At 47.8% G+C, this 22,748-nt stretch overlaps 1 protein-coding gene across 1 annotated transcript in view; it reads left to right on the top strand.

Moving 5' to 3' along the window:
- Positions 1-14,203, top strand: part of LOC115837048 (ATP-binding cassette sub-family C member 11-like) — a 43,527-nt gene extending 29,324 nt beyond the window's left edge. Inside the window, 6 exon segments of the mRNA XM_030821829.1 lie at positions 1,579-1,716; positions 4,038-4,224; positions 9,970-10,059; positions 11,536-11,725; positions 13,261-13,420; positions 14,038-14,203. Of these exon segments, the coding sequence (XP_030677689.1) occupies positions 1,579-1,716; positions 4,038-4,224; positions 9,970-10,059; positions 11,536-11,725; positions 13,261-13,420; positions 14,038-14,203 (931 nt within the window).
- The last annotated feature ends 8,545 nt before the right edge of the window (positions 14,204-22,748 follow it).

Raw genomic sequence — 22,748 nt, 5'->3', positions numbered from 1 at the left:
TTCCTCACCCACAGTGGAGCTGATGTCCGCTCCTGTGTCTCTCCACAACCCCGCCATGCCCCTCACCTGCAAGGCGTGCTCAGAGTCCTTGAAGGGGTGACCCTTTTGCCCTTTGATTCCTCTGAGTGATCATGACAGTTCTGATTGCTTTAGCTCAAGTATTTAACAAAATATTCTGGAAATAAAATTGAAGGCATTTTAGAGGCAGAAAAAGCAAGGAGGCTCTAAATCTGCCCCTCCAACCCTCACTACCCCACCAGCTAGTAAGCAAACATACATGAGAACTACACTTGGTCAGCAGTATCCGTACATTTGCGATGAGAGCAGCTACAGAGAACACTTCATGACTCAAATAATTACATTTAGTAACAGTCAGAATGTCCTTCCCTCCTCTTTCTGTGAGTTTGGCTTTAATAGATGCCATTGGCTTCTATTCATTTCTACTTCTTGCATTATAGCTTGAGAAGTACATGGGGAAATGTAGGTGGTCATTTGGTCAGTGCCATGAACCTTTAAGAAATTGCCTTCTGTGAAGAGTGACTGTGCCAGGCTTGGGGAAGCCTCAGAAGGCCTAATTGGATCATGGTTTTGCCATTAACCACTTGCGTAATGAGTAAGTTACAGAGCCACTTCCTCTTCTGCAATCTTCAGTTTCCTCATCTGCAAAACAAGGACACCAAACTAAACGCTTTTGTTAGAGCCTACCTTGTGGTTTGAAATGTCCTTTGATCTCCGAAAGGCCTCATGGCCACTGGCTGTTAGAGATCAACTTGGAGGTGCCACCTTCAAGAAGGGGGCAGTTATGGCTAAATTTGATCCAAGGGTCCAAATCGTGTGCAACCCAGTAGGATTGCTGCTCCTAATCTTTGGCAGTCCTGAGTGAAAATGGTCCCATCTGTAGAAAATAATAAGAGCTGGTATTGGTAGAATGTCCTACTGGGGGCGATGCAGGGCAGGCAAACCCCAGATTGGGGCTTAGTCCATAAGGGTTCTTGGCTTTGCCCAGGAAAGAATTCAAGGGCAAGCCAGTGGTAGGGTAGAAGAAAACAGCTTTACTGATGTGTCAGTGTTGCAGTTCTGGCAGTGTTGCAGCTCTGTGACTGACCCTGCAGAGCAGGGCTACCCCGTAGGCAGCATGCTGAGAGCTGCAGCTCAGGGCAGGTTTGCAGTCATATTTATACCTACTGTTAATTACATGTAGATTAAGGGACAGTTTATACAGAAGTTTCTAGGAAAAGAGTGGCAACTTCCAAGTCATCAAGTCATTGATGACCCAGGAAGGGGTGGTAACTCCTGGGTGTTGCCATGGCAGTGGTGAACTGACATGACACACTGGTGGGCCTGTCTTATGGAAAGTGGCTTCCACCCCACCCCTGTTTTAGCTGGTCCTCAATTTGGTCTGGCGTTCAAACCCCACCTCCAGAGTCAAGTCTCACCTCCTACCTCAGGGTAGGTTAGGTTATTATATGTGAGTAGGTTCTTTTTGCTTGTGACTTGGGGAGCAAGGCTGGGACCAACCCAGACTAGATGGTCCCAGAGGTGGACGGTCCAGGTCCCTTACCTCCACTGTCCATGCAGGATGTTCAAGAAGGCCATTGGTGTGTTCAAGAGACTGGAGAACTATAGCCGGTCCCCTTTATTCTCCCACGTCCTCAATTCTCTGCAAGGCCTGAGCTCCATCCACGTCTATGGAAAAACTGAAGACTTCATCAGCCAGTGAGTCCTTCTGCTGCCATTTGAGAATGATGGAACCACAGGGGTGGTGGGGAGCAGGGGAAGAATGGAGTGTCTGGGAATGGCATCATCTTCAAAAGCATCAGAGAGCACATTGTTTGATAAGCTTATTTCTCTGAGCCTCCAGAAACTGCTGAACCATTCTTTCATTTATAAGAATGAAAAATGTAAATGATAGGAAAAATGTTTGTAAACTTTAAAGACCTTCTATATATTGTATATATATATGTATGGACATATGTATACATATATTTAATGATAAGGTGCATTACTGTGCAAACACATCTTGCATTATGTTATTTCTTTCACTTCCAAACAAATATCTATCCTTAACAAAATAATGAGGAACAATAGCTTTCTAAATAATAGAACTTCCTTCACTACTCATGCCATAGATTTGCCTCCTAAATGTTGAAACAAACAAGTCCTATGATTGTTGTTGAGGTTTAATGGTGTAACATGAACTTATCTGTTTGTAGAGAATAATCAAGAACGGTCTTCACCTACAAGAAGTTCATAGTCTGGTGGAAAAGGGCGAAACAGGCACATGTTTTTGTAATTATACATGATTGAAGAAGCTAGATGGCATAAGAGAGGGGCAAATAAACTGCTTGGGAGTTCAGAGGGGAAGGAGGTGGCCTGGGGGAATCAGAGAAGGCTTTTGGGAGGAGGTGGCATGGCATCTGAGCTGGCCTTGAAGCCTGGGTAAGACTTGGGCACACATTTGGGAGATGGTATGTGCTCAGTGAGCTGGAATATTGGATGAACTGTGGCACCTGCTCTCTCAGTGGCATTATAGACCACTCAAGGTCTGTGCAGACTCTAGGACTGAGGGGATCCTGGAGCGGTGCATTCATTCAGCCCACACTGAGAATCCTGCCCCAAGGTATATACTAAGATAAGCAGATGAAGAGAGACTGGAGGGATTGGAGCTGTTGTTGGGGAAGGTCTCAGAGAAAAGGACCCTGAGATGAAGTGTGGGTTGAGCTATGGAAATATGTGGGTAGGAGCTCTCCAGGCAGAGGGGACAGTAAATGCAAAGACCATGAGATGGGGGAAGTAGGTTTGAAGGATAGCAAGGTGGCTTGAGCACAGGGGCCACAGAGTGACCAGGGTCTGTTGTGTTTAATCTGGGAAGGCCTCAAGGTGGAGGTGACTCAATCAGTATAGAAAGGTAAGGTGGACAGAATTTGGAATGTCTTATGCAAAGGTTCAGAGGGTATGGACAGAGTGAGTCAGAAGGGCCACTGTGCTGGGGTGATAGCCCACTCAGATGGTAAGATGGTTTTAGTTGATGTGTAAATGAATATTTAATTTCAATAATCAAAGGTTTATTTGAATGTACTTTAGAAAAAATGCAACTAACATATCAAACCCATTATTTATATAATTTAAGGTTGTGATTAAAGTTTCTTTTAATATACATTCTCAAAGCAAGTAAAATAAGAATACTAATCAAATAACAGTGTAGGTTGTGATTGACATGGAAAACTGTGATGGTGGTATGTGAAAATTGGAAATTGGTAGGTCTCTATTGGTTGGAAGTGACAGAAAAAACTAATGCAAACCAGCTTAAAAATATGACTTAAATATGGCAAAATAGTAACAATTGCTAAATTAGGTAGAGGGTATACAGATGTTCATGGAATCAACTTTTTAATTTCTTGGTACTTTAAAAAATTTTCATTAGAGGGTATACAGATGTTCATTAAATCAAGCTTTCCATCTCCTGGTACTTATAAAAATTTTCATAACAAAAGGCTGGGGAGGAGGACTTGCTAAAGTGAGGCTTAATCCAGAGACTCAGCTAATGTTCCCCGGGTGTCTCGGTTTTACTGCTCTGCCTTCCACGGTGTTATTTTACCTTTAAGCTCCCAGAGACCCTCTGGTGGCTCCAGGCTCCCCTCCTAGTAGCAGAATGGTAGTTTCAGATCTCCCATCGTCCCACTGAAAGGAATCACTCCCACACTCACTCACACGTGCTGGCGTTTATTCACTCTCTGTAGCCAATTTAGGGTAACTCACCCATCCCTGAGTGAGTCACAGAGGTTAGGCGAGGAGAGCGTGCTAAGGATGGGCCTTATCAGCAGAGCCTGCTCCTCAATCTGAGTTAGGAGTCAGGTCAACTTCACCCAAATTCATGGCTGAGAAAGGGGTAGGGAGGAACTCTCCAAAGAAAAATCAGGCCCTGCTGCTGGGAGTGGGGAACTGGATGCTGGAGGAAGCAGCCGGTATCTACCCTGACCCAGGGAGACCCTAGGTCAGACAAACACATGGTTCTTAGTCTGTGCTTTCCTTCTCAGGTTTAAGAGGCTGACTGATGCGCAGAATAATTACCTGCTGTTGTTTCTATCTTCCACGCGATGGATGGCGTTGAGGCTGGAGATCATGACCAACATTGTGACCTTGGCTGTTGCCCTGTTCGTGGCTTTTGGCATTTCCTCCACCCCCTACTCCTTTAAAGCCATGGCTGTCAATATCGTGCTGCAGGTGAGGGGGTGACTCTGTGTGGGCCCTCTCTGAGCTTTGCTCATCCTCTGCCTGCAGCTTCTGGGAAGACTTAGGGGGTCCTCAGGTATTCAGTGACACCTTAGGTTCTGGCCACGTGTGATCTTAGGAGCTATGTGCTTGGCCTTCTGAAATTGGTACTTTGCTCTGTTTCCTCGTGGTCAGCTCTGAATTGGGAAGTCTGTATTCAAAGGTATTTAATAGGATCACAGGACACTGGGAGTAAAGGGGAGCCCACAGATGACAGAGTCCAGTGTTCATATTGTGCAGATGGGGAAACTGAGGCCCAGACAAGGGAAGGAGTTGTCCAAACAGATGCATGTTAGCAGAACTGGAACAAGAATACTGACCTCTTGGCTTCCTGGCTGCTGTCTTTGTACCTAACCGCTCCTATCCTGATTGAGCTGTCAAACCTTTCTGAATCACCTGGAAAGGTTGCTTAAAAGGTGGGTTTCACAGCCCGGCCCCTAGAACAGGGCTTCTCAAACTTAAATGTGCCTAAGACTTGAAACAGACTTCTGGACCTTAGCCTGGGGGTTTGACTCAGTCTGGGCCTGCGTGGGGCTGCCAGGAGGACCATAGTCAAGGGCCACAGCCATAGAGATTCTGAGTCTGGTCCTGGGCCAGGGTCTTGGAATCTAATTTGTTTTTTATTTTTCAAGACAGGATCTCAATCTCTCACCCAAGATGGAGCACAGTGGCACGATCTTGGCTCACTGCAATCTCCACCTCCTGGGTTCACTTGATTCTCCTGCCTCAGCCTCCTGAGTAGCTGGGATTACAGGCACATGCCACCATTCCCAGCTAATTTTTGTATTTTTGGTTAGACACAGGGTTTTACCATGTTGGCCAGGCTGGTCTGGAGCTCCTGGCTTCAAGTGATCCACTGGCCTCGGTCTCCCATAAGTGCTGGAACTACAGGTGTGAACCACCGTGTCCAACCTGGAATCTAATTTTTAAAACGGATTCTGTAGGAGATTCTGATATAGTGAGCTGTGTACCTCAAGGCCGGAATCCCTCTGTGCCCAGCACACTGGGGGCTGGGAGATGGGGAGAGATGTGGAGAGAGAGCGACTAGCCAAGTTTCACTGTCCACAGAGTCCCACAGAAGGGGCATCCGTGAAGGCCCCAAGGCCTGAGGCCGGCTTAGCAGTGCCTAAGGGAACCTGGGCTGTACCAGTCCAGGGCTCCTTCCCCCAGGGCTTATTCATTAATTGTCCCCTCTGTGGTTATGTGGCTTTCTCTCCAATTGGCTTGGGATCTTGTGTATGTCCCCTGAGAGAACGTGAGCCTGTGCACACACCTGTCTCTTATTGGCTATGGGAACATGGCCAAGTTATTTAAACTCTCTAAGCCCTAAGTTTTCTATTTGTAAGACAGGAACAATAATAGCTAATATTCACTGAGCATTTATTCCAGGCCAGGCACTACTCTAGGTTTTTACAAGCATCAAGCCTCACATTTACACATAATCCTCACAAGTCTATGATTTTGAAACTTTTATTATCTCCCTTTTACAGATGAGGAATCCCAGGCACAGAGAGGTTAACCAATTTACCCAAAGCCACACAGCTAATAATGGGCAGAGCCTCTTTGAACCTGGATATTCCAAACCACATGTTCCTTTTTTTTTTTTTTTTTTGAGATGGAGTCTCGCTCTGTCGCCCAGGCCGGAGTGCAGTGACGTGATCTCGGCTCACTGCAAGCTCCACCTCCCGGGTTCACGCCATTCTCCTGCCTCAGCCTCCCGAGTAACTGGGACTATAGGCGCCCGCCACCACGCCCAGCTAATTTTTTTGTATTTTTTTAGTAGAGATGAGATTTCACTGTGTTAGCCAGGATGGTCTCGATCTCCAGACCTCGTGATCCGCCCACCTTGGCCTCTCAAAGTGCTGGGATTACAGGCGTGAGCCACCGTGCCCTGCCCCAAACCACATATTCTTAACCACTTTGCTAATCTCATGCAGTGTGGTGAGCACTGAATGCCTGGAAGAGAGCACGGCCAGTGCCTGGCATTGCACCAGCTCGGTGGAAGCTCCCGGTCAGCCCAGCTGTTATTGCACTCCCGGACGTCTGAGGGTGAGGACCGCATAGCTGTCTGAATGTCCCATGTGTCCGCAGAAGGCTCTGCACACACAGGTGTGTGCGTGTATGTCCAGGAATGCATGTATGTGCAGGAGCACATGTATGTACTGGAGTGCATGTGTGTGCTGGAGTGCATGTATGTCCATGAGCACATGTATCAGTCCTCCATGCTGAGCTGTTATTTTGGGCATGGAAAGGGGCTCCATCTCGCTCCTCGTTGAGCCCCCTGAAGCAAGCACGTACATGCACTGGGAGTGCAATAGCAGCTGGGCTGACCGGGAGCTTCCACTGAGCTGGTGCAATGCCAGGCACTGGCCGTGCTCTCTTCCAGGCATTCAGTGCTCACCACACTGCATGAGATGAGCAAAGTGGTTAAGAACATGTGGTTTGGGGCGGAGTGCGGTGGCTCACGCCTGTAATCCCAGCACTTTGAGAGGCCAAGGTGGGCGGATCACGAGGTCAGGAGATCGAGACTATCCTGGCTAACACAGTGAAATCTCATCTCTACTAAAAAAATACAAAAAAATTAGCCGGGCGTGGTGGCGGGCGCCTATAGTCCCAGCTACTCAGGAGGCTGAGGCAGGAGAATGGCGTGAACTTGGGAGGCGGAGCTTGCAGTGAGGCAAGAGCGCACCACTGCACTCCAGCCTGGGTGACAGAGCGAGACTCCATCTCAAAAAAATAAAAAATAAAAGAACATGTGGTTTGGAATACCCAGGTTCAAAGAGGCTCTGCCCATTATCAGCTGTGTGGCTTTGGGTAAATCGGTTAACCTCTGGGATTCCTCATCTGTAAAAGGGAGATAAAAGTTTCAAAATCATAGACTTGTGAGGATTATGTGTAAATGTGAGACTTCATGTTTGTAAAATCCTAGAGTAGTGCCTGGCCTGGAATAAATGCTCAATGAATTATTGTTCCTGTCTTACAAATATTGTTGTCATTGTTCCTGTTCGTGTCTTACAAATAGAAAACTTAGGGCTTAGAGAGTTTAAGTAACTCGGCTGTGTTCCCACAGCCAATAAGAAACAGGTGTGCGCACAGGCTCACATTCTCTCTCTCTCTCTCTGATACACACACATGCACCAGTGCAGAGTGACCCCCAAACCTCCGGCACTCTCAGGGAGAGGCGCCACACCAGTGTCTTAGGGGATTTGGAATCACTAAGGCCCAGAAATCCCTCCTGCTGCTGCTTCAGGACATAGATCAGGAGGGCAATGCTCAGGGCGAAGGTTGCCCAGTGCTGGTGCTGCCCTAAGCGCAGCCCTTGTAGGGAGCGAGGCAGAGGCTCGTCTCTCCCAGGGTGCACCGTTCACAGCAGGCGGTTGCTCGAAGGTTGTTGCACCACAGGAGACTCTAATGGGAAACCCTGCCTGGGGGACTGACTGCTTCAAAATGGCCCTTGAGGGTCTTTTCTTCTTTTCAAGGTCTGCTGTACTATTTAAGCATCTTATCTTCACCCTGGTAATAACTTCTCAGTTCCCAGTCCTTCAGTACTTTCCAAGTCACCTTCCACACTCTCACCAGAGTAATCTTTCATTATAGTTTTCATCATGTCACTGCCTTGTTCAGAAGCCTTCAAAACTCTGTCTCCTGTCTACCAAACCTCAGCTATGGGGTCCTGACCTCAATGTGCTGCCTCTGCTCCAGTCAGGCCAGAACCTCACTGACTTCTGCATGCGCTTTTGAGAAAATTACATTCTAGCGTTGGGAGGCAGGAATCACACATCACATTGCTTTGCAGCCCCAAGAGGCTTCTCAGTAAATGCCAGAGATGCGTCTGGCTGCGAGGCAAAGAACCAACTCAAAATGGCCTCGACCATCTGGGAACTTATTCTCTCATGTAGCCAGAAGGCTGGGGTAGGCCTATGCTCAGTTGGCTCATTTAGTGGCCTAGCATGAACCCTTGACCATTCTACCTTTCTGTGCTGGCATCCACAACCTGGCTTTGTCTGCAAGTCTGTCTGTATTCATGGTCGCAAAATGGCTGCTGCAGCCCCAAGTGACACATCCTCCCACAATAACAGTCAAAGGCTGGAGAGGAGATAACTTTTTCCATGTGTTCCTTTATAAAGGAAAGAGAAGTTTTCAAGAATACACCCATCTGATGCCTTCTCATCCTTCAACAACCAGAATGGCATCATGAGCCCGCACCTAAACCAATCTCTGGCAAGAGGAGTAGAATTAATGTGGTTGGTTTGGATTAACCAAGCTTCCCTGAAGGGTAAGACCACCAGACACCTGCACATGATACTGGCAAGGCATCCCGCAGGGTGTGATACACTGAGGGATGGGAGGAAAAGTGGTCTTCCAACCCACCCCTGGCCTCCTTTCCAGACTAAACACCATTTCATCATGGTGCCCACCTTCTCTGACTTACAGAGGCCTTCCCCTCCTTCCTACACCCTTTTGTTTCAGCCATAGCCAAACGGCTTGTGGGTGTCTGGATGTATTCTGCGAATTTGCTGCTTTCGGGCTTACATAGGCTGTTCTGTTTGGAACACACTTCTCCATCCATCTTTAGTCCACTGCATCTTACTTCACCTTAAAAATGTCCCTCTAGGACTGACTCTTCCTGGAATCCTTCCCTGTGCCCTCATCCAGAGCCCCTCCTGTGCATCCCAGTGGCACTCCAGGGCTTCTCCGTTGTGGAGTGCGCCCCTCTGCACTTTATTCTTTGTTGCCTTGTCTGCCTTTCCATCCAGCTGGGACCTCCTCGAGGGCAGACCTACATCTGCTGCACTTTGGGACATGGAGCCTGATCCAGCACCTGGCACAGAGCCATCCACCAGAGTTTGTTGAATGAATGTATGATTAATGTGTTACCCAGCACCCCCTGCACATCCTGTTTGCCCATTTCTTGGGCCAGGGTAATGGAGGTTATAGACCGGGGCCCCAACCCCAGCTCTGCCTCCAGCTTCTAGATGTTTCTGTGGATGTAATTTCTTCTTTTGGAGCCTCAGTTTCCTTATCTTTGGTGCCCCCAATTCCCAAGCGTCCCTAACTCCTCTAGCCTGGGTTTCCCTGAGGGCAGGACCTGAGACAGGAACTTGGGTGCAGGCAGCTTATTTGGGAGGTGCTCCCAGGAACCAGGATTGAGGGAGCAGAAAAGTGAGACGGGGAAGGAGGAAGTCATCATGGGAGTGTGACATTGGGGTCCCTGTTCTATGTCACTAGGGCTCAACTGTCCTGGGATCTCCTGAGAAGCATATGGGGTATTTCCAGGACCATGCCCTCAAAGGCTGGGAGATGGGAGCATTTATCTCTGCTAGCTCTTATTCCCCATCAGTCAAAGTTCATTCTCAGTAACCTTAAGTCTCCTGGGTTTCTGGGATGTCCTCATGCACAGGCTAGGTGGTTGCTGTGATGTGGGCAGAGGTCTTGAGCAGAAAGACATACAGAGGGCACTCGAGGTGGAACAGTGTCTGGGGAGGTTCTCCCCCAGAATTGCCCATCGCAGCTGCAGCTAAACTCAGAAATGGGCTGAGGGGGAACCAGGGGCCTCTGCTCCGTTCTTGCTAGGAAAATTATCTTAGTTTCAGGGGTCACTCAGGGGCAATGGCAATCAGTGGTCATCAGGAGCGTTGAAGAGCCTGAGCACACCCCAGCAGCCTCTTGACCCCCGACACTTCTCCTTCCTTCCAGCTGGCATCCAGCTTCCAGGCCACTGCCCGGATTGGCTTGGAGACAGAGGCACACTTCACGGCTGCAGAGAGGACACTGCAGTACATGAAGGTGGGGTCCAGGTCTGGGTCTGGTGTGGGGAGCTATGCAAGTTGGGGCATGACTTCTGTGGCCTCTACAAGCCCCACCAGCCTCAGAGCCCTGAGACCATCCCAGGAAACACCAGGCTCCTGGCCTTTCCTCCCCATCTTCCCCAGACTTTTGTTGACCCTCTCGCTGAAGCTCTTCCACACCTGTCTGCTCACTTTGACCACATCCCTCACAGCATTCCTAGGCGGAAGAGGAGATCATCTGCTCCTCTTGGAAATGAGAGGTTTGCCCGGTGCAATAATAATGATGACAATAATCTTTGTTCCTATTATTGCTTCCATTTATGTCATGGTAGTTAAGAGCACAGATTCTGTAGCCAGATTTCCTGGGTTCAAGTCTAAGCTTTACTATTTGAATCATTGGAATAACCTGGGCAACTTATTCAAACTCTCTTTTCCCCATCTCTGAAATGAGAAAGATGATAGCATCGCTTTGCCAGATTATCACAAAGTTGAAATGATATAACACGTAAAGCACCTAGCACATTGCCTGACCCATAGTGAGGTTCCATCATGTTCTTTATTATTGTGATTGAGATGTTTCTATGGGCCAGGCATGGTGCTAAGCTCTTTATTTAGACTATCTCATGGGATCAGGGAACAATTTTATTATGTTGATTGAATGATTATCCACATTTTTCAGACAAGGAAACCGAGGTTGGGCCAGGCAGAATTTTTGCTTAAGATCACACAGGCTGGGGCTGGCAGAGCCCTCTGCAAACCAGGTCTCCTGCCCCCTTGCATGAGTGGAATTTATGAATTGTAGGGCCCTGATTTCCTGCCCAGGGACGCTGCCGTGACACGGCACCAGCATGGGGAGTTGTGGCTTGCAGCCAGATGGTCAGATCCAACTTCTTCTCCAGTGTTCTTTGCTCTCAACACACACAACTGCACTTGATGCAGAGTGGGCTCGGCGTTAGGCAGATCTGGGTTTGAGTTCCAACCTGAAACTGTGTGATCTTAAGTAAGTTGTGAAACTTAAGTAAGTTGTTGATCTTAAGTTGTTGGATCCTCTATCTCCTCACCTGGGAAATGCCTCCAAAAAGGCCTGTCTCATAAGATGAGGATAGAGAGAGATTAAGTCTGCACAAGGGCTCTGAGCCATGAACCCCCCCGAAGGGGTGAGTCTCTGCTGCCTTTACTGTCATTATCTTGGATTCTATTTTGTTAAAGTCACACAGTAAATCAGGAACATTGCTCTATGTTAATAACAAGGGAATTAGCTATGCAGGTTTCTCACTCTTCTGGGGAAAATTTTGTGTTTTAGGTGATGGGGGTGCGGGGGATGTTCCTCTGATTACACAGCAGGGGGCTTGACCTTGGCACAGGGCAGGCTGGGGTGGGTCACACCCCCTACAGTGGGAGGCTGGCAGGCCCACAGTGGGTGGGCCGAGATGGATGATAACCATTGATTTATTTTTCTTTCTTCAAAAACAAGATGTGTGTCTCGGAAGCTCCTTTACACATGGAAGGCACAAGTTGTCCCCAGGGGTGGCCACAGCATGGGGAAATCATATTTCAGGATTATCACATGAAATACAGAGACAACACACCCACCGTGCTTCACGGCATCAACCTGACCATCCGCAGCCACGAAGTGGTGGGCATCGTGGGAAGGACGGGCTCCGGTGAGCTGAGCTTCCTGGGGGAGCATCCCCGGCTCCTCCTTTGCCCTTTGGGCACTAGACCTATTTGGGGGCATGTGTTTGCTCAGTCATCCCCCAAATATGTATTAGGTCCTCACGCTGTGCTGGGCCCTGTGCTAGACAAACACTGGTGAGCAAAACCCAAGGTCCCTGTGATCATGGGATTCCAGTGGAGGAGAGAGATGTTAAATAGACCAGCAAATAAAGACGGAAATATGACAGCTGCAGGCTGTGGTGGCTGCCAGGGAGGAAATAAACAGGGTGATGTTATGCAGAATAATGGGGCTAGTGGTACCGGGCTGTGGACACCTGGGTTCTGAGCCCAGTGCTTACGCTGAGGCGTATAGGGTCCGGGCAGGAGCACTTTTGGAGGGGCAGTGCAGGGCACTGCCAGGATGAAGGGCAGCATAGGAGTCACATCCAGACTCCCCTTTTCCTCCCTCCCCACCCGCTTCCTGGACTGCTCTCACCAGCCTCTGTCTCCTCCTCTTTCCTCTCCCAGTTTCCTTTCTCCTCCTCAGTTTCTCTCCCTGTCTTCCTCTCCTGTCACTTCTGGGAGATCTGGCCCAAGTCCCCCTCCCTCTGCCTCTTTGCATTGTTCAAAAACTACTGTAAGACTTGGTTCTTGTCCCCAGTCCCCCACTCCTGGACACCCCAGAGCTGCCTCCTCCAGGCAGTCCCATGGATGATGAGAGCCTTCCTGGTCTCTGTCTCCTCAGCACTCCTGCACTGCAGGGTGAAGAGCTTCCACATATGCTCTTTTGGGTGTTCCTCTCTTGCTATTTTCCACCTGCCGATTGGTGGAAACCCTGAGAGGGCCGGGGTCTGGCAGAGAGAAGCTCTCGGTAGATTCTGACCCTACTGCCTATATTCATTCAGTAGGTTTTTACCGAGCACCTACTATGTGCCTGGGAACCGAAAGGTAAGGAAGACACACAGCTTCTACCCTCACAGAGCTTAACTTTGAGAACAGGGTTGAAACTCCAATGCTTTGGAGCCTGGCAGGTGACATAGCTGAGTGCCATAGGTGGGTGTGATATACGGGGGCTGGGGAGGGCGGGTGGTGACTGGAGAATGCCACTGTGTCTCAACCAAGTGGCTGTGCTCAGCTCCAGCCCAGCTGTTGCCTGGGGGGGATATGGGTCCAGTGTTGCCAATTCTACTAAGTTTCAAGAGAAACATGCAATTTGAACTTTTACATCTGGGATTTTTAAAAATGCTGGCAAGGAATTAAAAAATAACTCTAAAATTGTGTGTATGAAACAAAAGATGTCTGTGGGCTGACTTTGATCCAGGGGCCCCACGTGTGCCCTCTGATCTAGGCTGTAACAAGCTGCTCATGGCATTAGGTACCACGTGGAGCAGAGATGCCAGCTCTCTCCTACCCCTTCAGGGCTCACAATGATGAAGAATGGGCCACGGAGGGCAGCGGGTCAGGTGCGATCGCCAGGTGTGACCTGTGCTTCCGCTAGTGCAGATGCAGGAAACTGAGGCCCCGCTCGTTTCTTGCCCCACAGGGAAGTCCTCCTTGGGCATGGCTCTCTTCCGCCTGGTGGAGCCCGTGGCAGGCCGGATTCTCATTGACGGCGTGGACATTTGCAGCATCGGCCTGGAGGACTTGCGGTCCAAGCTCTCAGTGATCCCTCAAGATCCAGTGCTGCTCTCAGGAACCGTCAGGTGAGTGCTGGGCCAGCAGGCAGCCTGCAGGAGGTGGGTCACAGGACCAGGATTCCAGCACCGGGCTGCCTGTAGTGAGCTGGTGACCAGTGCCCCGATTTCCAGGCCTCCTTGGCCTGCTGGGCCACTCATGCCCACCTGGCTTACCTCACTGAAGTACTGTTGAGGGTTAAATGAGGCCTCAATATATATAAGAGCACTTTGTAAACCATGATGTTATACACAAAAACGAAACATATTTTTATTTTTTAGAAACTGGATGGCATGGTGGTGCACAGCTGTAGTCCCAGCTATTCCGGAGGCTGAGGCAGGAGGATCACTTGAGCCCAGGAGCTCAGGGCTGTAGTACACTATGACTGTGCCTGTGAATAGCCACTGTGCTCCAACCTGCAACACAGCAAGACCCTGACTCTATTAAAAAACAAACAAGCAAGCAAACAAAAAACAGAAACAAAACACTGATGAGATTGGTCAGATTTCACTGCACCATTAAGCATTTGCACTCAGGCTACCATATTCTTTCTTGTCCAGATGTGGCTTATTCTCTCTGTGCACTGGGCAAAGCCCCTGGGGATGTTTTTAGGAAGTGCTTCTTCAGTGGTACACATTCTGGACAGGGGTGACGTGAGAAAAATCCAGGCAGCCCAGTCAGCGAAGCAGACAGAACCAGATCTTCCAGCCTCTTCACTACACTTTCTGTGTCCTCAGAAGTCAACTCAGGGAGGAAGCTTTATCCAGATTAGGCTCCTACTGACAATGCACTTCATCTGGGAGGAAACATAAAGGCATGGGGACTGAGGAAGACGGATGCACTAAAAAGCAGGCTCGGTCCCCCATGTTTTGTGATATTTAAGGAGAATTCTTAGAGCCAGGAGGATAAACTGAGCCCCAGAGCTTCATTCATTCATCCCTTCATTCATCCTCCCACTCATTTAACTTGCCTTTTCTGAGCTTCTGCCTGGTCCAGACACTGTGCTAGGGACTGGAGCCAGTTTAATGAACGTACATTTCCCCTGCTCCCCCAGCAGGAGCTCACAGTGTGGGTGGGGAAGATGGTTTTGTACAGGGGTAAGACCCAATAAATCACAGTATGAAGGGGTAATTGCTAGATCAGAGATATATGTACAAAATGCTAAGGGAGCTACGACTGGGATGAGTCACTGCCTGAGTGAATCCAGAAAGGCTTCCCAGAGGAGGGGACATTTGATCAGGGTCTTGAAAGCTAAGTAGGAGCTTGCCAGGCAGAAATAGGAGAGAAACTCTTTTCAAGGAGAGGGAACAATATGTGCACAGACACAGGGCTTCAAAATGACTGGGTCATGAGGCGGGGCTTGGTAGTTCATGCCTGTAATCCCAGCACTTTGGGAGGCCAAGGCAAGGAGATCACTTGAGGCCAGGAGTTTGAGACCAGCCTGGCCAACATGACAAAACCCCGTCTCTACTAAAAAATACAAAAATTAGCCAGATGTGGTGGTGCATGTCTGTAATCCCAGCTACTCGGGAGGCTGAGGCACGAGAATCGCATGAGCCGGGGAGGTGGAGGTTGCAGTGAGCCGAGATCGCGATACTGCACTCCAGCCTGGGTGGCTGAAGGAAACTCTGTCTCAAAACCTTCCCCCCCACCCCACAAAAAAACCAAAAAATTGTTGTTAGGGGAATTATAAGACATTTAGTGATAGATTTCTATGTTACACTAGAATGTGGCCAAATCTCCTGTGCGTTGGTATGAAGAGTAGTAAAAATATGAACTTAACATTTATCGAGCATTTATATGTGCCAACTGAATGCTTTAGTATACTGTCTAATTTAACTCTCCCAGCAACCCTGTGAGGCCCTTTCATTATCCCCATTTTACAGATGAAGGCACAGAACTTAGAGAGGAAGGGGACTTGTTTAAGGACACACAAAGAAATGGTGAAGAAGAGATATAACCCTAGGTGTTCTAAACCCATAATTTGTGATATTTCCCCCACCTCTTGCTGCAGAAAGAAATGTAGACTTGAAATCCTACCTTAGAACTTAAGGCTCTACCTTAAGCGTCTCTCTGAATGTCTTTGATGCCAGCCTGGCTCTCATACTGGCTTGTGGCGTGACCTTGAACAAGCCATTTAAAACTGATAAGAAAGGAGTATACCCATCTCATGGAGGAGAAAATGTCAAATAACCCATCTATGAAAGTGCTTTGGAGATATCAGATGTCATGCAAATAAGACCTGCGTCTTCTTTAGTACACATTAGCCCTACACACAAGATATGCGTTGCTGGCACAACTGGGGAAGGATAAAGCAGAGGTGGACAGGTTTCACTCAGGGCTTCGTGGCTGCATAGCAGGGAAGTGTCTATAGTGCTGCCTGTTCCAGATGCAAGTGTAAAGCTTGCTGGGTGTAAAGTCCAGATAGATCCCCTCTCTCATATCAGTTACCTGGATGTTAGGATTCTTTTCACTGCAAGAAACAGAAAGTCCAGCCCCCCCCACAATGAGCTACCACTTCACACCTACTAGAATGGCTACAACAATAATAAAAGGTAAATAGCAAGTATTATTAACAAGGATGTGAAAAAATTGAAACTCTCATGCATTGCCAGTGGGGATGTAAAATTGTGCAGAGACCATGGAAAACAATTTGGCAGTTCCTCAAAAAGGTAAACAAAAATTAGCTGGGCATGGTGGTCTGTGCTTGCAATTCCAGCTACTCGGGAGACTGAGGTGGGAAGCTTGCTTGAGCCCAAGAGGCCAACGCTGTAGTGAGCTGTGTTTGCACCACTGCACTCCAGCCTCGTCGACAGAGTGAGACCCTGTCTCAAAAAAAAAAAAAGTTAAACATAGAATTACCATGTAGTCCAGGAATTTCACTTCTAGTTATAGATCTCAAAGTGTTGAAAGCAGAGACTTCAACCCATATGTGTACACGAGTGTTTAGAGCAGCCCTACTCACAGTAACCAAAAGGTGGAAACAAGTCATATGTCTATAAACAGATGAATGGAGAAACAAAATGTGGTATATACATACAATGGAATATTATGCAGCTCTAAAAAGGAGGGAAACAATACATGCTACAATATGGATGGACACGAAGTGAAAGATGCCAGACAGAAGGACACATACTACATGATTCCACTTATATGAGGTAGCTGGAATAGGCAAATCCATATCGATGGAAAGTAGAATAGAAGTTACCAGGGGCTGGTGGGGAGGGGAAAGAAGAGACTGTTTAATGGGTATAGAGTTTTTGTTGGGGATAATGAAAAAGTTTTGTTTTGTTTTGTTTTGTTCTGAGACTGAGTCTCACTCTGTCACCCAGGCTAGAGTGCAGTGACACCATCTCGGCTCACTGCAACCTCCACCTCCTGGGTTTAAGTGATTCTTCTGTCTCATCTTCCTGAGTAACTGGAACTACAGGCTTGCATCACTGTGCCTGGCTAATTTTTGTATTTTTAGTGGAGTGGGGTTTCACCATGTTGGCCAGGCTGGTCTCAAACTCCTGACCTCAAGTGTTCCGCCCACCTCAGCCTCCCAAAGTGCTGGATTACAGGTGTGAACCATGCCCAGCAGGATGATGAAAAAGGTTTTGATATAAATAGTGGTAATGGTTACATGACATTATTAATGTATTTAATGCTGCTGAATTGTACACTTTTAAGTGGTTAAAATGATAAATACTATGTACTTTCTATCACACAATAAAACAAAACCCAAATGGCTTAAGGAAAAGTGGCCTCTAATGACTCATGCATGATAATGGGGAGGCCAAGTCTGAGTTCCAGGGCCCGGTTTTCCCCTAGCATTGCCTTGCTTCATTCTGAACTCCACATGAGGGCCCTGGGGGGCTCCATGTGTCCCACTCCTGTGGGAGGATGGTTGCAATCTCTCCGCACGTCTCTTCTCCCATGGTAGCCTGAGATACACGCTGATTGGTTACTTTCCCACCCCGAGCTAAGGACCATGGCCGGGGATCGCTACATGTCGATTGGCTTATCCTTGAGCCCTTTGCTCCATCTGGAGTGGATGGTGGAGCCCGCCCTGGAACACATGGGCTGGGGGACTGGGGAGGAGGTGGCCCCTAAACAAAACCTGGGGCTGCTGCCTGCAGAAGGAACAGGCGCTGGGAAGCGCAGGAAATCTCCATTTGTGGTGGTTCCATGCATTTCCCTAAACCCCATAATCCAGTTCTAAACATTCTTGGTCATTCGCTGGGCATATAAATGAGTGTTCAAAGGCTGGGTGATGTTGTTGAACACTTTGGACGACCAGTCGCGGAGGATCGCTGGAGCCTAGGAGTTCCAGACCGGCCTGGGCAACATGGTGAAACCCGGTCTCTTTTTTTTTTTTTTTGAGGTGGAGTTTTGCGCTTGTTGCCCAGGATGGAGTGCAGTGGCGCGGTCTCGGCTCGCCATGGCCTCCGCCTCCCGGGTTTGGGTGGTTCTCCTGCCTCACCTTCTCCAGTGGCTGGGATTGCAGGCCTGAGCCACCATGCCCAGCTAATTTTGTATTTTATTTTATTTTTTGGTAGAGACGAGGTTTCTCCATCTTGGTCGGGCTGGTCTCTAGCTCCCGACCTCAGGTGATCCGCCCACCTCGGCCTCCCGGGGTGCTGTGATAGCAGACATGAGCCACCGCGCCCGGCCCATTTATTAATTGGAAAGGAATAGATCGGCCTGGCGTGGTGGCTCACGCTTGTGATCCCAGGACTTTGGATGGCTGAGCGCGACGGATCGCTTGAGCCTGGGAGTTCCAGACCGGCCTGGGAAACATGGTGAAACCCGGTCTCTTTTTTCTTTTCTTTTCTTTTCTTTTCTTTTTTTCTTTTCTTTTTTCTTTTTTTTCCTTTTCTTTCTTTCTTCTTTTTTGTTTGTTTGAGACGGAGTTTCGCTTTTGTTGCACAGGCTAGAGTGCAATGGCGCGATCTGCGGTCACCTCAACCTCTGCGTCCCGGGTTTAGGTGACTCTCCTGGCTCAGCCTCCCCAGTAGCTGGGATTACAGGCATGAGCCACCATGACCGGCTAATTTTTTTTTTTTTTTTTTTTTTTTTAGTAGAGACGGGGTTTCAACATGTTGGTCGGTCTGCTCTAGAGCTCCCTACCTCAGGTGATCCACCCGCGTCAGCCTCCCAAAGTGCTGGTATTGCAGGCGTGAGTCACCGGGCCTGGCCCGAAACCGAGTCTCTTAAGGGAAAAACAAAAACCACAAAGATTAGCCGGGCGTGGTGGGCCACGCAGGTAGTCCCAGCTACTCTGAAGGCTGATGTAGGGGATTGCTTGAGCCCTGGGGGTCGAGGTGGCAGTGAGCTATGATGGCGCTGCTGTAGTCCAGACTGGGCGACAGAGCAGGACTCTGTCTCAGGAAAAGGGAGAGGAAAAAAAGAAAGTAAATAAAATTGCTAAATCAAGGAAAAGCTTGACAGTATATTACTGAGAGAAATACAGGCAAAGGTTAGCAGACACCAGTGTTCACTTAGTGGGAACTGCAGGTGTTTCCCGTACAGGAGGCTGCTAGTTTTCCAAAAGAAATCTATTATTGACTACCAATAAAAAAAAAAAAAAATTACAGGTTTGTTACAATATACAAATAGCTAAACTTTATATAGCCATGACCCTATTCTAGACTGCTCTAAGCCTTTCCCTGCTCTGAAATAGCTACTATTGTTACCTCTATTGTAGAGAAAACAGTTCCCAGAGGTGGTGGTGGAAGGACCAGGGAAACTGACTATAAAATTGACTTATTTTAAGATTTGGACTTAAATGTTCTTCCTGCTCTGCTCCTTAGTTGCCACATTTTAGTTAACATACCTCTTAAAACACTGGTACTTTCTATATTTGGAGGGACTCCTCTTGCAATTTGAAGGTTTTTTTGGTTTTGTTTTTTTTTTGTTTTTTGTTTTTTGCACTAAGCATTTGGTCATAAGATCACCTGCGTTTTATGTCAGTTTACCTCTTTAGACATTATTCAGTCAGGAATGTAAATAGGAGCTAGCATTGTGTGTAAAAGGAAGAAGCAGCGGCTTAAAACCATTTTTGTTTCATAATACAAATATAAATCAATATGTTATTGGAAATGCACGCTGGGTGGGGAGGGAAAATATGCAGAAAGAAAAGCCGCATCTCTGCTTGGAGTTCAGCACCGGGTCTCTTTTCCCTTCCACTTCCCCTGACAAGGCTGCCACAGTGACAGAAGCACATGGGGCTGCCTCTTAGTGACACCTGCTGGGACACACCTGGTAGAAGGGATTGCAGATTTGCATGTTTCCTGGCTGCCTCTGCTAGCCCCTGAGTCAGCAGTCCACTCCAATTCATGCTGAGCTTGGACAGCTCAGATTTGAATTCCCCCTTCCCTTGAAGCAACCGCTTTCCAGCCTCCTCATCAATCCTAAAGGAGAATGACCTACATGCCAGCATGACAGATGCCCAGAAATTTATAGAAGCTTCATTGTGAGCCTAAATCCTTAACGGGCTCAAACTGCCGACACCGGATGAAGAGAGAGGTTTTGCAGTAAAGCAGGAAGTCATTAAAATAATGAATCACCCGGCTGGGTTTTGAGCTCCTTTCCCACTAATTTAATGGAAAGATTTATTGTCTTTACAATGTACAATGCCCATCATCAGTTGAAAATAGAAGCCGAAAATGCATTTAAGGCTGGTTGCAGTGGCTCACACCTGTAATCCCAACTCTTTGGGAGGCTGAGGCGGGTGGTTCACCTGAGGTCGGGAATTCAAGACCAGCCCGGCCAACATGATGAAACCCCATCTCTACTAAAAATACAAAAATTAGCCAGGCATGGTGGTGCACCCCTGTAATCCCAGCTACTGGGGAGGCTGAAATAAGTTCATAAATTCAGCAGCTGTGAGGTAATTGGCCCAATTGCTATGCTACTTTCACCGCTTGAGGATGAACAGTGCTTAGGAGAGCACAGGTTTACAGGTCTCTGAATAGTGCCATCCAAAAATGGTGAACAACCACCCTGAAAAACAGCTTGGTGTTTTTTTTTTTTCACAAATTAGAAACATGCTTAACTGTTTACCCACTAACTGCACTCCTGGCCACTTGCCCTAGAAAAATAAAAGTTGATATTCATGCAAAAACCTGTGCATGAGTTTTCACAGAAGCTTTATTTTTAACAACCAAACTATAAACCCAAATGTCCTTCAACAGGTGGTTGGCTAAACAAACCGTGGTACAGCCATACAATGGAATAGTACTTAGTAATAAAAAAAGGAATGAACTATTGAATGATTTGCAATGACCTCAAAGGAATTAAACTTTAAAAATTTAATCTCAGGCCGGGCATGGTGGCTCACGCCTGAAATCCCAGTACTTTGGGAGGCTGAGGCGGGCAGATCACGAGGTCTGGAGTTTGAGATCATCCTGGCCAACATGGCGAAACCTCGCCTCTACTAAGAATACAAAAATCAGCCAGGCATGGTTGCACCCACCTGTAGTTTCAGTACTTGGGAGCCTGAGGCAGGAGAATTGCTTGAACCTGGGAGGCAGATGTTGCAGTGAGCCGAGATCGTGCCACTGCACTCCAGCTTGGGAAACAGAGCAAGACTCTGTCTCAAAAAAAGAAAGAAAAAAGGAGCTGAGAGTGCCTTCTGGGGGCACAAGGAAGGGACTGGCTGATAGCAAGGAGAGAAAGATTTCATCCTGGCTCAGGTAGAAGACTTTACATTTTGAATGATGACTGAGGAATCCGTCCTACCAGCATGGTAGATTTAATCTCAGGAGCACAGAATTCAGCTGTGGCCTGGAAGTCAGTCAAGCCAGGTGTTTCGCTTCATCAGTTGAGCAACTAAATAGGAGAGAAGAATGTTACTGCCCTCCTTAGCCTAAAACCTTCAGTGGCTTCTAATCACCTTTGGAATCAAGGCCGATATTTTCCCTAGGCCTTTGACTTCATCTCTACCCACATCTTGTGCCTTTTTCCTTTCACTTTTTATACTTAAACCACATTCACATTCATTTAACTCCCTGAGCCAGCCATGCTTTTCCTTGATTCAGGGTCTTTGCATAATAAGCGTGTTCCTCTACCCGAGACAAATCCTCCTCCCCTTCCTTTAGCTATAACTTTCAGATTCCTCCCCAGGGAAATGAAGGGCAAGAAAGAAAAACCTTTGTCCCCCCCTACCTACCCAATCACCCCCACCTCACTCCTTTTCTCTCTCTCCCTCTTTCTGTCTCTCCAACACATACACATAGTTAAGGTCTTCTGTGATGCACTCCTATAGCTCCCTGAAGTTTCGCTTTTATGATATGTCGTATTCACATTTGCCAATTCTTATTCTAGCTCTGTTTTCCCCATGAGATCACAGCTGTATAAGGGCAGGGACCACGCTCGTCTCATTTACTACTATATCCTGTGTCTGGCAAAGTATTTGACATATAGTAGGCACTTACTAAACATTTATTGAATGTTTTAATGGATGGACAGCAGGCTTTCTGGCTAAATGAATGAATAAATGACTAATCAGACTCCAAGAACCAAACCTTTTAAACTCAATCATTAATGTTCATGCCCTCTACTCAAGGCAATGCCCTCACCCGCGGCTTTTTTTTTTTTTTTTTAAATCAGGGTCTCACTCTGTTGCCCAGGCTGGAGTGCAGTGGTGCAATCATAGCTCACTGCAGACTTGAACCCCTGGGCTCAAGCAATCCTCTTTCCTCAGCCTCCCAAGTACCTGGGACCGCAAGCATGCACCAGAATGCTCGGCAAATTTCTTAAATTTTTTGTAGAGACAGGGTCTTGCAATGTTGCCCAGACTGGTTTCAAACTCCTGGACTTGGGTGATCCTCCCACCTCAGCCTCCCAATGTTTTGGGATTACAGGCATGAGCCACTGCACTGGCTACTCACGTACTATTCATCCTTAACTTGCTACATATTCCCAGACACTTTACTTACTCTGTTTGCAAGTAGCCCTCCCCACAATAAAAGACAGAAAAAAAAGCGTTACCAAGAGATCATATGGTGAGCCCAGTGAAAAGACACATCTTATAGCCTGAATGCAAGAAGGAAGACAATAGGTAAAAGTGTCTGTGTTAGGCCATTCGTGTGTTGCTGTAAAAAAAAAACACCTGAGGCTGGGCACAGTGGCTCACACCTGTAATCCCAGCCCTTTGGGAGACCAAGGCGGCGGATCACTTGAATTCAGGAGTTCGAGACTAGCCTGGCCAACATGGAGAAACCCCATCTCTACTAAAAATACAAAAAAAATTAGCCAGGCGTGGTGGTGCATGCCTGTAATCCCAGCTACTTGGGAGGCTGAGGCAGGAGAATCGCTTGAATCCAGGAAGCAGAGGTTGCAGTGAGCCCAGATCGCACCACTGAACTCCAG

This window comes from Nomascus leucogenys, chromosome 2, assembly GCF_006542625.1.
Source record: "Nomascus leucogenys isolate Asia chromosome 2, Asia_NLE_v1, whole genome shotgun sequence".
NCBI lineage: Eukaryota > Metazoa > Chordata > Mammalia > Primates > Hylobatidae > Nomascus > Nomascus leucogenys.
Note: the sequence above shows the minus strand (reverse complement) of the source record. Positions and strands in the feature narration are given on the sequence as shown.